Below are 15,291 nucleotides of genomic sequence, written 5' to 3' on the forward strand. Positions count from 1 at the left end.
CTTTACACAAATTTAATTTTACTTTTTTCATGTTTACATTTTTTAAAGGGAAAGCGCACCATTTTTGTACATTTGCACAAAGTTGATTATGCAGAGGGATTGTGTGCAGCTTACCCGTTTTACGTGTTCCTTTAACACTAAGCGCAGAGTCTTTCATATAATATTTATGGCCCACTGCCTGCCATACTAGGTCACTAGCTTGAAACAAAGTATGCAACAGGGATGATCTCTGATCTGCACACTTGTTTCAGGAAAGTGATCCAACTATTAGCAGCCACCATGATCCCTACTGACAGATTTCTTATTAACCCCATACTGCAACAGGAGAAAAGCCAGCCATAGATAGAACACATCACAACCAGTTCAGCAGGAACCGGCCAAGATTCCATCCATCTATGGGCAGGCTGATTACACCCAGGTCAATTGACTTGGGTACAACCAGCATGTCAGATTTTTAGCATGCGATTATTGCCAGTGGCTGTAGCTGCAAACAATAATCATTGTGGACTCCCTGCTACAGAACACAATAACTCCATGGGAGGGATTCACCTGTAAACATTGACTGTGTTGATGGGGGAATCTTGTGATTTTTCTGGTTGCACAAAAGCCAATTGCATAGTCTATGGCCTGCTTAAAGCTTGTAGGAGCCACAGAAAAATTTAACAAGTTTTATTTGTACTAATCTGTTGTTAATTAGGCTCATGCTGCAAGGAAATAAAATTACACATTATTTTAGTAAAAAGCAATTATGTATTAAAGTTTACATTCAGATTCTGTATAGAAAATTGCCATCACTGTCAAAATATTCTCTCCCTTTCTGTACAACTTTCATCATATTTTCAGGTCCATTGTTTGCCAGTTCTTCTAGTTCATGATCACTTATTACCTCCCCATCCCATGTGTCATCAAGTGTCTCCCCATCCTCTTCTACAGGGACACTGGGCACAGGTTCTCCCTGTACACTAAGATTAGCACTAGTCAGAGCTGGAGAAGGTGGAGCCTCCCGGACCTTGTGAAGGGTGATTTGAGGCATCAGGGAATTATCTTGGGGTCTCTGTGCCCCTTCTCCTCGCACAGCTACATGAGAGATGTCTGATGTTTTGGGAGAAGGAAGAAGTGGTGGGGAGTGACGGACTAGCAGCTGCCTGGCACTGTTACCATCTGCTGCGATGTGTTGTGTTGGATGTTTAGAAGAAGACATCAACTTAAGCTGGTCCTGCTTTGTCCTCGGGGAGATTTGTCCTTGGTGTCCAGAAACAATAGCATCCTGTTTCATCTTCCGAGCTTCTGATGGGACAAATTTGGACTTCAATACTCTCCTGATGACATCGGTACTAACATTAAATCCAGAAGCAAGGCGCTGTAAAGTCCACTCCTCAGGGAACTCCTGCTTCAAATATCTGTATAAAAAAGGGGGAAAAAAATGTATTAAGGACAGTAGATGTGCTATACACTTTATTTTTTTTTTAACACCACATTATCATAGTACAGAGAACAGGTGTAGTAAGTCTGCCCCTCTGCCAAATCCCTGCAAACACCTGCAAATCTGGGCTCTGAAAATGAAGGCGGGAGTTGTTGTTTACATACAGCTATATACAGTATGTTTTACTTTGTTATCTTTAGGGGGGGGAGGCATCATAGAACGAATGTAGCATGTCTGTCCCCCTGCTAGTAATTCTGGTGCTGCAAATATATATCTCTCTCTCTATCTATACATACACTTTTTTTTAAAATAAAATATAAGTGGCTATTCCCCGTTTCCCTTAAAAACATTAATTTCCTCCTTTTTTTCTTTTATTTTTTTTATTATAGAAACTTTGTTCACACTTGTGCGATCCGATCCTGTGCGAACTGCAAGATCGCACTGCGATATGCGATCAAACTGGGGGTGTCATTAAGATTTCATTGACACCCCCAGCGTATCGCATATGGCAGTGTGAACTGCCGGGGGTGCGTTTGCGATGCGGGAACAGGCTGCGAATTTGCAGCCTTCCCGCATCGCATAAGTGTGAACCGGGGCTTAGTCCCGGTTCACACTGCCACGACTTGATCACAGTCGTGCTCCATTCTGTGCAATGGAACCGTTCTAATCAGAGTGACTCAAGTCGCCCCGACATAGAAAAAGGTTCCTGCACTACTTGGGGGCGACTTCGGAGCGGCTTGCATTGACTTCTATTAGAGAAGTCATTTGCAAGCCACGTTTAAGTCGTGCTGCACGGGGCGGCTTCGAGTGCCCCAGTGTAAACCGGCTCTTATTTAAATTTGCAAATAGCTTTACAACGTTTTGTACTATAGTCTTTTAATCCTTGCCTATGTGCCATGACCACTGCCCCAGTTTTCCTGTTTCAGGGTGGCTCTTTTCTCTTGCAGCATTCTATGAAGCCACCTTTGGATACGGGAATTAGAGTGGTGTCATCCCACACCATGTGCGTCAATAGCAAGGCACTCCTTTGCTCCTCCCTTAACTAACCTAACAGACTGGCTCGAGACTGCACTGTCCATTTTAAATTCTTTCCTGTAAAGACTGGAAGTTAAGCAAAGCAGCATTAAAGTCACTGTAAAGCCACTTGTAAAGTCTCTCCAATCTCCTCTGTTAGATAATGTTATGTTCCTCAATATGTGGGATTAAAAAAAAAAACAAAAAAAAAAAAACGCTGTGTACCTTATTCTATAGCTCACGTGACCACCTGGCTCTCTCCTCTCCCAGACTGAAAGCTACAGAGGGAAGGGCCGAAGGGCAGTAGAGGAGGAGAGAGCCAGGCGGTCACGTGAGCGCCAATCTACGCTATAGAATAAAGTACATGGCAGGCTTTAAAAGAAAAAAAAAAATCACTCACATTGGGGAAGGCAACATTAACAGAGGGGATTGGAGAGACTTTACACTGTTATTCTATCATCAGGAGCAGAGGATCGGGGAGCTGACAGGGAGGGAGGGGGGAGAGGACCAAGGAGGGACGCGGATGATGGGAGCTGACCACGGTGTCAGAGCTCAGCAGGCATTTCAAGTGATACATGGGGCCAAATTACACAGCACAAGCACTGTGCTTTATAACAGGCTTTAAAGGAAAAGGATCTTTCTTTCTTTTTTTTTTTTTTTTTAGGGTTACAAACACTTTACGAGAGAAGGGCAGGCAGCTTTGAAACTGCCGATACTGGTGAGAATTTTAATAAACAGTTTACTGTGGAATGTTTATTTTATTGTGCTCAATGCGATAAGCTAAAAATGCTGAGGTTCAAAATGCTATAACTAAAATCTGGACTAATAAATGCACCTGCAAAAATGACGACATCTCCCACTGGGACCCCTACGTTATTACAGAACAGTAATCTAGAAGTGGACAGGAGGAACGAATGATTGAAGTGGGAAATCAGGAGATTGACACTCCCTGAGGTGTTTTAGGATTTCAGCAGACTATTCCGCTTCATTAGATCAGTGTTTGATGGTGTGGCTGCAGGGAAGGTACCAAAAACGTAAATGTATTTTATGGGATAGACCAACACAAAAAGGATAAATGGTTTTCAAAATCTTTTACAAATAAATATCTGAAAAGTGTGGCGTGCATTTGTATTCAGCCCCCAAATCTAAACTTACTATACTTTCCCTGCAATTATAGCTGCAAGTCTTTTTGGGGATGTCTCTACCAGCTTTGCACATCTAGAAAGGGACATTTTTGCCCATTCTTCTTTGTAAAATAGCTCAAGCTCTGTCAGATTGGACGGAGAGCGTCTGATCAGCAATTTTCAAGTCTTGCCACAGATTCTCAGTTGGATTTAGGTCTGCACTTTGACTGGGCCATTCTAACACATGAATATGCTTTGATCTAAACCATTCCATTGTAGCTCTGGCTGGATGTTTAGGGTCATTGTCCTGATGGGAGGTGAACCTCTGCCCCAGTCTCAAGCCTTTTGCAGAGTCAAACAAGTTTTCTTCTAAGATTGCCCTGTATTTGGCTCCATCCAACTTCCTATCAACTCTGACCAGCTTCCCTGTCCCTGCTGAGGGAAAGCATCCCCACAACATTGTGCTGCCACCACCATGTTTCACGGTGGGGATGGTGTGTTCAGGGTGATGTGCAGTGTTAGTTTTCCACCACACATAGGGTTTTGCTTTTAGTCCAAAAAGTTCAATTTTGGTCTCATCTGACCGGAACACCGTCTTCCACATGTTTACTGTGTCCTCCACAAGGCTTCTCACAAACTGCAAACGAGACTTCTTATGGCTTTCTTTCAACAATGTCTTTCTTCTTGCCACTCTTCCATAAGGGCCAGATTTGTGTAGTGAATGACTAATAGTTGTCCTGTGGACAGATTCTGCCACCTGAGCTGACCTCTGCAGCTCCTCCAGAGTTACTATGGAAGTCTTGGCTGCTTCTCTGATGAATGCTCTCCTTGCCCTGCCTGTCAGTTTAGGTGGACGGCCATGTCTTGGTAGGTTTGCAGTTGTGCCATACTCTTTCCATTTTCGGATGATGGATTGAACAGTGCTCCATGAGATGTTAAAAGCTTGAGATGATTTGTAATAACTTACCCCTGCTTTAAACTTCCCCACAACTTTATCCCTGACCTGTTTAGTGTGTTCCTTGGCCTTCATAATGATGATGTTTCTTCACTAAGATTCTCTAACAAACCTCTGAGGGCTTCACAGAACAGCTGTATTTATAGTGAGATTAAATTACACACAGGTGGACTCTATTTACTAATTAGGTTACTTCTGAAGGCAATTGGTTCCAATAGATTTTAGTTAGGGGTATCAGAGTAAAGGGGGCTGAATACAAATACACGCCACACTTTTCAGAATTTGTAAAAAAAAAAAAAAAAAAAAAAAAAAAAAAAATGAAAAACATTTATCATTTTCCTTCCACAATTCCGTGCCACTTTGTGTTGGTCTATCACATAATAAAATCCCAATAAAATACATTTACAGTTGTAACATGACAAAATGTGGAAAATTTAAAGGCACTGCATATTTACCTTCACTTCCTATCTGCATGGTTTATCTATGGGAATGAAAAGAGGAAGCCATATGTAAGCTCCAAGTCACTCTGATCAAACCTTACACAAGGTACACAAAGGGCTTGGGACATTCTCCCTGTCCCCGTGTGACAGCACTGGTGCCTACCAATCAACTGCCTAATCACCCAGTGCTTTATCCCGAGCGGAAAGAAAGAGTGTCACATGCCCTCCATAGAGGTAATGGGTATAACCTCATCAATGGGTTGCTGCTTACTTATCCAATCACCTCTTCAAGGTAAAGCAGTTGCTATAATTTTTTAGCTGTGTATGCAGTGCCGCTTTAGGTTTAAGTTTTTTTTTTTATTTTTTTTTTAATTACCGGATCTGCTCCATTGCATTCCAGGTCAGACGCCTTTCAGGTGCTCCAGGGGGTTCCATCTCCTTCTTTATTTGTTTGAACCGGATTGCTTCCCCTCGCCTTTTCAGCATTCTAGGGAATAAAATAAAATATAAATAAGTAAAAAAAATAAATAATAATAAAAAAAAAAAAAAAAAAAAAAGAAGGATCGAGGATACCTCCACAGTAAAACTGGGCAATATATTGTGTAAATGTCACTATAGCTTTACTTAAAAATATTTTATTTTTTACAATACAAAAGGTGTGGCAAAAAAACAAAAAGATACAGCGACCCCTGCAAGGAAAGCCAATAAAGATGAATTCCAGGTGTGAATTTAGCACAGTTCCATCAGATAAGTATGTATACATCATACTGGTGGGATCCCTGTGGAAACTAGAAATCACTAGTAAACCGCCCGTCCCCCTTTGCTTGTGCGTAGTGGTGAACACAAACATAGGTCACCCCTACACATGTAAACAGTGTTCAAACCACACATGTGAGATATCGCAGTGAACGACAGAGTGAGAGCAATAATTCTAACACCAGACCTCCTATGTAACTCTAAATTGGTAACCTGTAGTAAATTTTAAAATGTCGCCTATGGAGATTTTTACGCAATGTAGTTTGGCGCCATTTTAAAGCATGACATGTTGGGTATCTATTTACTCCGCATAACATCATCTTCTAGATGTTACAAAAAAAGGGAAAAGAAAAGAAAAAAAGAAAAGAAAGAAAAAAGAAAAGAAAAGAAAGAAAAAAGAAAGGAAAGAAAAAAAGAAAAGAAACAAGAAATGGGCAATTTGGGACTTTATGTGAGAACTGGCGAGCACTGCTCAGTGTCTCCATCCCTGTGAATAGTCAATTGAAAAACAAGATGGGATAAATGAAGGTGTGTGAAAAACAGCCGGTCCCTAAACTAGGGACCGGCTGTTTTTCACACACCTTCATTTATCCCATCTTGTTTTTCAATAGAAGAAAGAAAATAGAAAAGAAAAAGAAAAGAAAAAAAGAAAAGAAAGAAAAAAGAAAAGAAAAGAAGAAAACAAATAAGAAAGAAAAAAGTTCTAGATTGCGTTTTATTTTTATTTTTTCCAAACAAAATTGTGTTTGAAGATCACTCTGCAAATACTGTGTGACAAAAAAAAAAAAAATCCAGTGACAGTTATTTTATTCTTTAGAGCCTCCGCTGAAAAAATTATACATATTTTTTTTTTGTTTATATATATATATATATATATATATATATATATATATATATATATATATATATATATATTTTTTTTTTTTTGGGGGGGGGGGGTTCTAAATTTTCTAGCAAGAGAACACTGATTTTTACATATATGAGAAAAGGTGTCAGAATTGGCCCGGGAAAGCAAGTGGTTAACAACCGCTGTTTTTTTTTTTTTCTAGGACCTGCAAGGTAAAGGAATAATGTGTTAGTATGCATTGCATACTAACACATTATGTGAAACTTGCCTGAAAATGAAGCATCGCTGGGGGCGGGCTCCATCTTCACCCAGTCTTAAGCCTCGTACACACACAACGATTATCGGCCGACCGATCGTCCATCTTTTGTCCAGAGTGGTGTTTTGTTGGTTGGAATGTGCCCGACAGAATTATACTTCAGAAGTGATGTCATGTGTTGGTTTGCTTTCTTTGTGTTCTTTCATCTCTGAGCATGCCCAGACTTGCTCATAAGATTTTTCCCGGTCGAAATCTGTACTGACTGCACGAAAATCGGCCGTGTTTTGACAGAGGACAAAAATTTTATAGCCTGCACACCAGGATTTTTTTCGGCCGAAAAGTTGGAGTCGGTTGTCGAAAGCATCATACTAACAAGCCGAAAATCTGCAGATCGGTCGTCGGATGAAAATTCCCTGCCAATTTTCGGCGCGTGTGTACGAGGCTTTACTTTCCAGATCCGCCGACTCCGGCTGTGTGACAGACTGGAGTCGTGATGAGGTCACTCCTGTGCATGCGCAGGGGAGCCGCCATTTACGGCACGGGTGGCTGTTCATTCAGAGCGCATGCGCTGATGACATCATCGGCTGCATGTAATGTATATGTGTATATGTCTCCTGAACGCTGTATGGTGTTTACAGTACAGATTGGGAAGCCTCATTATTATAGGCTTATCTATGAGTACAAGTTATGCACAGGATTTTACTTCCTCTATAACATGAGCAAAAAAAAATAAAAATCACACAAACAGCTGACAGTGAAAGGATTAAAGACAAACTTTTCTTTGTAATTATATCAGGTTTGGTGTTCATGTACTGGTGACACCAGGGCAGTGTTGGTGTCTGTGGTGTCTGTGTTGTTGGTATTTATGTCCTCTCAGCAGGAGGGAGGATTTTACCTCATTTCCTATCCCTATGAAGTAAAATGTGTCCCCAGTGAGGACATTGCCTCTTATTTCCTGTACTGGTGACACCGGGGCAGTGTTGGTGTATGTGGTGTGTGGTGTTTGGTATTTATGTCCTCTCAGCAGGAAAAGGGAGGATTTCACCTCATTTCCTGTCCCTATGAAGTACAATGTGACCCCAGTAAGACATTGCCTCTTATTTCCTGTACTGGTGACACCGGGGCAGTGTTGGTTAGGGGGAAGTCTCCACAATGGTGACACAGAGAGTAATACACCCCTAAGAAAGCCAACCCCTCAGTCATACAGGTGACACCGGATATGCATTACCTCTGGACTTCCTGCTCCTCATTCCCCTCACTCTCCTCCAGCTCTTCCTCGTCCCCAGACACCGGACTGAACGGAGGACGGCTCCGTAGGGAACGACATCCCAGCAGAGCCGGGCGGGAGCCGCTACAAAGCCAAATTCTCCTCAGGGACCATAAAATCGAAGCAGCCATCGCTGGATATCGATTGGTTACGCCTGGCCTGTGCCCTGACACACACGCTGCAGAGTAGAATTGTGGGCGGTGTTCCCGTGCAGCGCCACTGCTGATTGGCTTTCCTTTGACTCCTGGCCTGTCACACCCATCTCTCAGCATCACGCCCCTTGGCTGTTTCTATAGAGACAGAACCTTCCTCCTGACTAATCCGGAAGTAGTCCTTCTCTTTTCTCCTTCCCTGGCATCTCTATTTGGTTCCTAGGGAAGTTACTGCAGAATATTGATGGGGATGACTGAGTGATCGGGGTGGTCAGAGCTGTGCTGGGTGAGTAGAGGACTGCTGCTGCTCTGTATAGGGGGAGAGGGGGGTGGTAATGTTCCTCTTCTGATTTATTGGGGAGGACACAGAACTGACCGGAAGTGCAGTGTCACAGCTGTCATTTCATCCCTGCCAGAACACCTCATCCTTCTCATCAGAATATATTCCCTAAAGCTGGATACACACTATACAACATTTCCTTTAGATTATCCTTCAGCTGTGTAGTGGAAGGGCCTGCCTGATTGCATACAAATTAGAAGTGTTTAGATTTGACCTCATATTATATGGTTTTGGTAAATCTAAGGGAAAAAATCTAAAGACAATTGTATAGTGTGTATGGCCCATAAGGCTGGGTTCACACTTGTGTGATGTGGGAACCAGTGCGATTCCTGAATCGATGGCGGTGTCAATGTAGAGTTAAAATAGAACTATAGGCAATTTTTTTTTTCTTTTTCATTTTTGGAAGACCAAGGGAGGAGGGTTATATCCCCTGCCAGATATATTTTTTTTACCACATATGTGTCTCATTGGGGAGATTTACCTTCACATCCTGTCCCATACCCAAACAGGAAGTGAGAGGAAATCCCTGCCAATTAAAGGAATTCTTTGGGGACCCCCAGGTCACCAAAACTAGTGTACCCATTGGAAAATTTCCCCTTTATTACTTTTCTGGAGACGACCCAAAATGCTGGAATTTTTATTTTACTTTCCCTTTCAATATTAATGATAAGCAGGACAAATAGAGAGGGAGAATCTCCTTAATGGGGGCACAGAAAGCAATAAAAACCTGACTGGGGTTCTAAGACATCGCTATCCAAAAAAAAAAGTTTTGCCCTTAGATATAATTTAATGACACCCCCAGATCAGTTCGCAGATTGCAGTGCGAACTATGAAATGGTGCAGGAATCGGATCGCATAGGTATGCAATCTGATTCCAGTGTGGACCATAAAAAGGGTCCTGCACCATTTTGGTGCGAATGCAATGCGATTTTAGACATACGATTTGTATGGCTGAAGTCGCATTGCACAGACATCACGTGTGATCTTCACAGCAATGTGGTGCGAATCACATGTCGATGTCTGTGATCACACCAGTGGGAACCCAGTCTAAAGCCTCGTACACACGAGTGGAAATTCGGCCGGGAATTTTCATCCGACGACCGATCTGCCGATTTTCGGCTTGTTAGTATGGTGCTCTCGACAACCGACTCCGACTTTTCGGCCGAAAAAAATTCTGGTGTGCAGGATATAAAATTTTTGTCCTCCGTCAAAACACGTCCGATTTTCGTCTCATTAGTACAGATTTCGATGGGGAAAAATCTTATGAGCAAGACTGGGCATGCTCAGAGAGGAAAGAACACATAGAAAGCAATCCAACACATGACATCACTTCTGAAGTAGAATTTTGTCGTGCGGGAAAATTCGTGTGCAGTCTAGAGCACATTCCAACCAACGGATGACCGGTCGGCGGAAATTCGTAGCGTGTGTACGAGGCTTTAAGCTGCTCATACACTACACAGTCTGGTTGTACAATCTCCTTCAGCTTTAACATAACTGTGTCATAGGAGGACAAACCTAAACAACCCTTTACACTTCTATCCAATCAGGTCATCCCTTCTATTACATAGGTGAATCTGAAGGAGATTGTACAATCAGATTGGCAGATATAACTAGCATAAAGATCCGCTGACACTTGTGGTTGTGGAGTAGCGATGGGCTCGGATGTGGTCAGATTGAGCCCCCCAGGAAGCCGGCACTGCACAGCGCCAATTATAGGCAGCGTGTGTATGTGCAGCTGCCGGTCAGGGAATGCCTCGCTGCCTATGATTGGAGGTGTGCGGTGAGGGCTCGTTGGCAGGCTCAATCTGAACATGCCCGAGCCCTTTACTATTGAGGAGGTGTAAAAACAGGTGGATAAGCCAAGTTTTTACTGCACATAATAAATAGGAGCTCCAGGCTCCCTCAGAAAAACTTAAAAGCAGCTACAAATGCTGAAGCTGCTGACTATAAGGACAGTTACCTGTCTGGGGATCCCGCAATGTCCTCATCTGAGCCGATTCTTCAGTAGGCTTCGGTTGCAGGCACCGGCATCTCTAGTAAGGGAAACAGGAAGTGAAGCCTTGCGGTTTCACAGCCAGTTTCCAACTGTCCATGCGCGTGTTGTGCTGTGCCTTGTGAATGGTCTCCTAGTCTTCTGGGACTTGTGATGTGTCCCAGAAGAGTGTGACGGAGGGGGGCCGAACTTCCGGCTCAGTTCGCTGCGGCAGTCTGAGCCGGAAGTGCGAGCGGGTACTTGTCAAACCCCCCCCCCCCCAAAAAGTGCCAAAGGTGGCAGTGGAGAGTGCAAACAAGCGGAGCTTCCCCCTTTTGGGAGGAGCTCCACTTTAACACTCCCCCCCCCCCCCCCCGGCCAATAGCAGATTGACGGCCGGGCGGTGGTTTAGTTGTCCTGATTGGGCGTGTCATATGATGTCCTATCAGAATGTGCCAATCGTGTGGCCGCGCAGGGGCGCAATCTGTTACCAGCCATGTCCATGGCCGATGATCAACCTGAAATTGGTACCATGTGACTGCCTTAGTCAAGGCAAGTCACATGACAATTGTAAACAATGGATGGCTTCCTTTCACACCATCCATTGAATACAACGGCGTTGCTAGTTGTGATTGGTCAGTGTGATCACATGGTACAGACAGGGCCAATCACAACCCATCTGTACCACATGATTAGTTCTGGCCAATCACAACTAATCAAAACAAATCAGACTAAATGAATCAGTTCCAGTCAGTAAAATTCTTGCTTATAGCATTGTAATGTACTACTATAAGCAAATATAATGTGTAAATAAATGAAAAAAAAATCCTGATCACTTCTTCAGAGTAGTGCAGTGTTACGGTATCATTATATTGTTCTGGTCACAGTGTGTTTAAAAAAAAAAAAAAAAAAAGATGTTAAAAAAATGTTAAACAAATTTATTGTAAATTAATTATTATTTTTTTTTATTTATTTATTTATTTTTTTTTTCAAAAAATTCTAACAAAAAATTACAACTTCAAAAAACTTGATGCCTCTTACTATATACCTTGGACTTTTTTTTTTTTCTTCAAAAAAGGGGTAATTTTAGGGGTGTATTTGTACTGTCCTGGCATTTTCAGGCCTCAAGAAATGAGATAGGCCGTCAGTACATAAGAATTGATTAATTTTCAGCTATATCCCATAGATTGTGGACTCTAAAACTCCCTACAGACAAATAATATACACTGATTTGGGTTATTTTGACCAAAGAAATGTAGCAGAATACACTTTGACCTAAATTTATGAAGAAAGATTATTTATTTGCAAAATGTTATAGCGGTAACAAAGAAAAACAAACTTTTTTTTCAAAATGTTCAGTATTTTTTGTTTTTTTAACAAAAACTAAAAATCCCAGTGGTAATTAAATACCACCAAAAGAAAGCTCTATTTGTGTGAACAAAATGATAAAAAATTAGTTTGGGTGCAGTGTTGCGTAACTGCGCAATTGTCATTCAAATTGGGATTACACTAAAAGCTGAAAATTGGCCTGGGTATGCCCTATACAAAGTTACATTGGTTCAGGCTGGTCTAGTATAAGGCCTCATGCACACAGGGCGTTTTTGCAGCTGCTGTAAGGAGCGTCAGACATTTTTTTTTTTTTTTTTTGCAGCTTAAAAATACCCCTCCATGTTATTCTATGGCCTCATGCACACACAGGCTTTTAGGAGCTCCAAGTGGCATAGGCGTTTTTAAGCTGCAAAAGAAACCCAGGGCAAGTGCGTTCAGGAGCAGCAGCGTTAAGCTGTAAAAACGCCCAATGCTGCTAAACGCGCCTTAACGCAGTACATCGGCTCTTAGCAGCGTCAGGCATTTTTTAAAATGTGAAAAAGAAAAAATGTGATTGGTCACAACAGGGCTTGACAAATTTTCCTGAAATCTAGGAGCCAGCTAAAAAAGTTAGGAGCCAGTTTTTTTTTTTTAAACTAACAACCAAGCTTTATTTAATAAAACGGATACTAAATTTACACATAAATACGACTAGAACCCCACTCTCCTCTAGCGCAATTGGATGGAAACAGACTGTCTGTCTCTTTCCATCCGATGCCATCTGATCCGATCCACGGGATGGATAGAAAAGAGAACCACCATCCGTCTGCTTTTGGAGGACAGGATCAGATGGCGGCAGATTACTGCTCCATAGAGGAGAATGAAGGGTCCGATCAGGTCTGCCTGAAAAACTGACAGGCGGACCTGATCAGACAGCCCGTGTGAAAGGGGCCTTCGGCTGTGGCATGGCGATGAGGAAAAAAAAAAGATATTATATATATATATATATATATATATATATATATATATATAATATATATTATTATTTTTTTTTTTTTAATAATTGGAAAAAAATATATATTTTTTTTAATTTTTTTTAATAATTAAAAAGAAAAAAATATTATTTAGTTTTTACATTTAAAAAATAAATTAAATGAATAATAAATAACCACACTCCCTGTCAAAGGAAACTAACTGGACAGGGAGATGGTAATGCATTGTGAACAATCAGGCAGTGGAAACAGTAATTACAACAGTCATTACTCCGGGCCACCACAAGAGGGCGCCAGTTCCCCATTGGAAGCCTCTCATCTCAAGTAGGCCGAAAAGCCGGGGCCTCAATTTTCGGACGGCCCGGAAGTCCGTGCACTCCGTGCGCGGAAGTCCGTGCAAAAATGACAGGACACCTTCTGCAGGGCACCCCAGGCGCCAGGTCGCTAATTCTAGTTGCAAATGCGACCTGGCGCCCGGGTTTTGTCGAGGCCTGGGTCACAAATAGAATAGGGTTGTGTTTATTTAAAAACGCTGCTAAGCGCCGACGCGCTTAAATGCGCATTGACACCAATGCGAAATGTTGCTAAAGGCGCATTTTTGACACCACTTTTTCCTGACGTCAGAAATAGCTTTGCTCATTTTTTCTGACGCCCTGTGTGCATGGGGCCTAACTGTATAAAATATTCCATGCCTGGAATTCATCTTGAGAAGTCCGGTTAAAGCTCGTTTGGCTGTACTTCTCCTGTGGATCACAGGAGTGCAGATCGTTCTTCACTCCTGTGATCTGTTTTCAGCTGACATCACCGTGCTGGTCCAGGCTCGGGCAAGATCGCGACCACATGCCTGGACCCGCACCCGGCTCTACCTCTCAGGGAGCCAGCCACTCCCGCCCCATCCACAACCCAGCCCTCCAGTGAGCATGGGGGGGATAGAGCAGAGAGCCGATGACTGACAGTAACAAGCTCTCTGCTCAGGGAGCCCTGAGAATTGTTCTCAGTGTAGAGGTGCCGGGGACAGATGTAGCATCAGACCGATGCTGCACCCACCTAGGTAAGTATGAGTGCAGTGATTTGCTTTACGTCACGACAATAACTATACCCCCTGTTTCCTTCAGCAGGAGCAGTACCGCCTGCTGGATGCAACCTGTTCAAGTGCAGCACAATGGAGTGGGATTTTAGAGGGTAAAACAGGCGGGGAGGAGACAACATAACACCTAACAGCCACCATTTACATGCCCCACTGTAGATCACTCTTCAGAGGGCATTACTAATGTAAACAAGCCCTAATAATGTTACCTTAGAAGAGCCTTGGGTTGAAAGCATAGACTGGTGGTTAAGCAAATCTCTGGGAGGGATATGGTAAGAGAAAAACAGCATAATACAGAATGATGTTGCATGGTGTGGAGCCGATGTCTCTGTGTATGAATTCCAGCAATAAAAAAATGATGGGGTATCTATCCTATTCACCTGGTACATGTGGCTGCAAATTCCACCCAAGGGAAAAAAATGGATAGTGGCGCAGCAACATATTCCAAGGGGCATTCATGCACACTGGGTGTTTAGCCCTGGTACATGATATCCCAGAATTTTTTGTGGGCGAAAGGCAGAGACGCACTGTCCATCCTCGCTGTATGAGAGGCAGACAGTTGTTGTGGCTGGACAGTGTACCTAACGTGCTACTAATATTTAGTGCAGTATGTGCCCAGGGATGAATGCCCAGAATGCACGCAGTTTGTGTTCTGAGCATTCATCTTCAGGTGTATACTCCACTGAACATTAGTGATGCCTTTTGCACCTTCCAGCAGCAGCTGTCAGCCTCTCATAGAGGTCCTCTCAGCCTCTCATGGGTGCTGGCAGTGGGGCTCCCAACCACAGAAAAACACCAGGATCTCATGCACCTGCACTAAACACCCAGTGTGTGTGAGGCCTATCATGTATGACCCACAGGCTCCCAGTAGAGATAAGCGTGGGCATCCTCCGAGCCCAACTCTGTCTGCTGTCATACCCTCCTGTCATACTCTCTGCACTCCTGCATTTACTGCCCCATGGCATACCCTTCCCACTCCTCTCCTGCACATACTGCCCCATGGCATACCCTCCGCACTCCTCTCCTGCATATAATGCCCCATGGCATACCCCCGCACCCCTCTCCTGCATATACTGCCCCATGGCATACCCCCCGCACCCCTCTCCTGCATATACTGCCCCATGGCATACCCTCCGCACCCCTCTCCTGCATATACTGCCCCATAGCATACCCGCCGCACCCCTCTCCTGCATATACTGCCCCATGGCATACCCTCCGCACTCCTCTCCTGCATTTACTGCCCCATGGCATACCCTCCGCACCCCTCTCCTGCACATACTGCCCCATGGTATACCCTCCGCACTTCTCTCCTGCACATAATACCCCATGGCATACTCTCCGCACTTCTCTCCTGCACA

The 15,291-nt window shown here is 43.3% G+C and overlaps 2 protein-coding genes across 2 annotated transcripts in view; one reads left to right on the forward strand and one right to left on the reverse strand.

The window, feature by feature from the left end:
- Positions 1–764: 764 nt before the first annotated feature.
- On the reverse strand, positions 765–8,226 carry NGRN (neugrin, neurite outgrowth associated). Its single transcript, XM_082253241.1, has 3 exons — positions 8,044–8,226; positions 5,333–5,443; positions 765–1,400 (listed from the first exon to the last, which is right to left on the reverse strand). The coding sequence occupies exons 1-3, from the start codon at positions 8,211–8,213 to the stop codon at positions 767–769; spliced, it is 915 nt and encodes a 304-aa protein (XP_082109367.1). The 5' UTR covers positions 8,214–8,226; the 3' UTR covers positions 765–766.
- Positions 8,227–8,379: 153 nt separating this feature from the next.
- Positions 8,380–15,291, forward strand: part of VPS33B (VPS33B late endosome and lysosome associated) — a 77,301-nt gene continuing 70,389 nt past the window's right edge. The window contains exon 1 of the mRNA XM_082253231.1: positions 8,380–8,520. The gene's annotated coding sequence lies outside the window, so the exon portion shown is untranslated. The remainder of the gene's footprint in view (positions 8,521–15,291) is intronic.

This window comes from Pelophylax lessonae (assembly GCF_965119305.1).
Source record: "Pelophylax lessonae genome assembly, chromosome: 4".
NCBI lineage: Eukaryota > Metazoa > Chordata > Amphibia > Anura > Ranidae > Pelophylax > Pelophylax lessonae.

Excerpts from the sequence above, each read along its gene's own strand:
- NGRN (XM_082253241.1), bottom strand. The coding sequence starts at position 8,213 with ATGGCTGCTTCGATTTTATGGTCCCTGAGGAGAATTTGGCTTTGTAGC. Across the intron at positions 5,444-8,043 it reads GAGGAGCAGGAAGTCCAGAG|AATGCTGAAAAGGCGAGGGG; the intron begins GTAATGCATATC and ends TTTATTCCCTAG. Across the intron at positions 1,401-5,332 it reads AATGCAATGGAGCAGATCCG|ATATTTGAAGCAGGAGTTCC; the intron begins GTAATTAAAAAA and ends TTTTTTATACAG.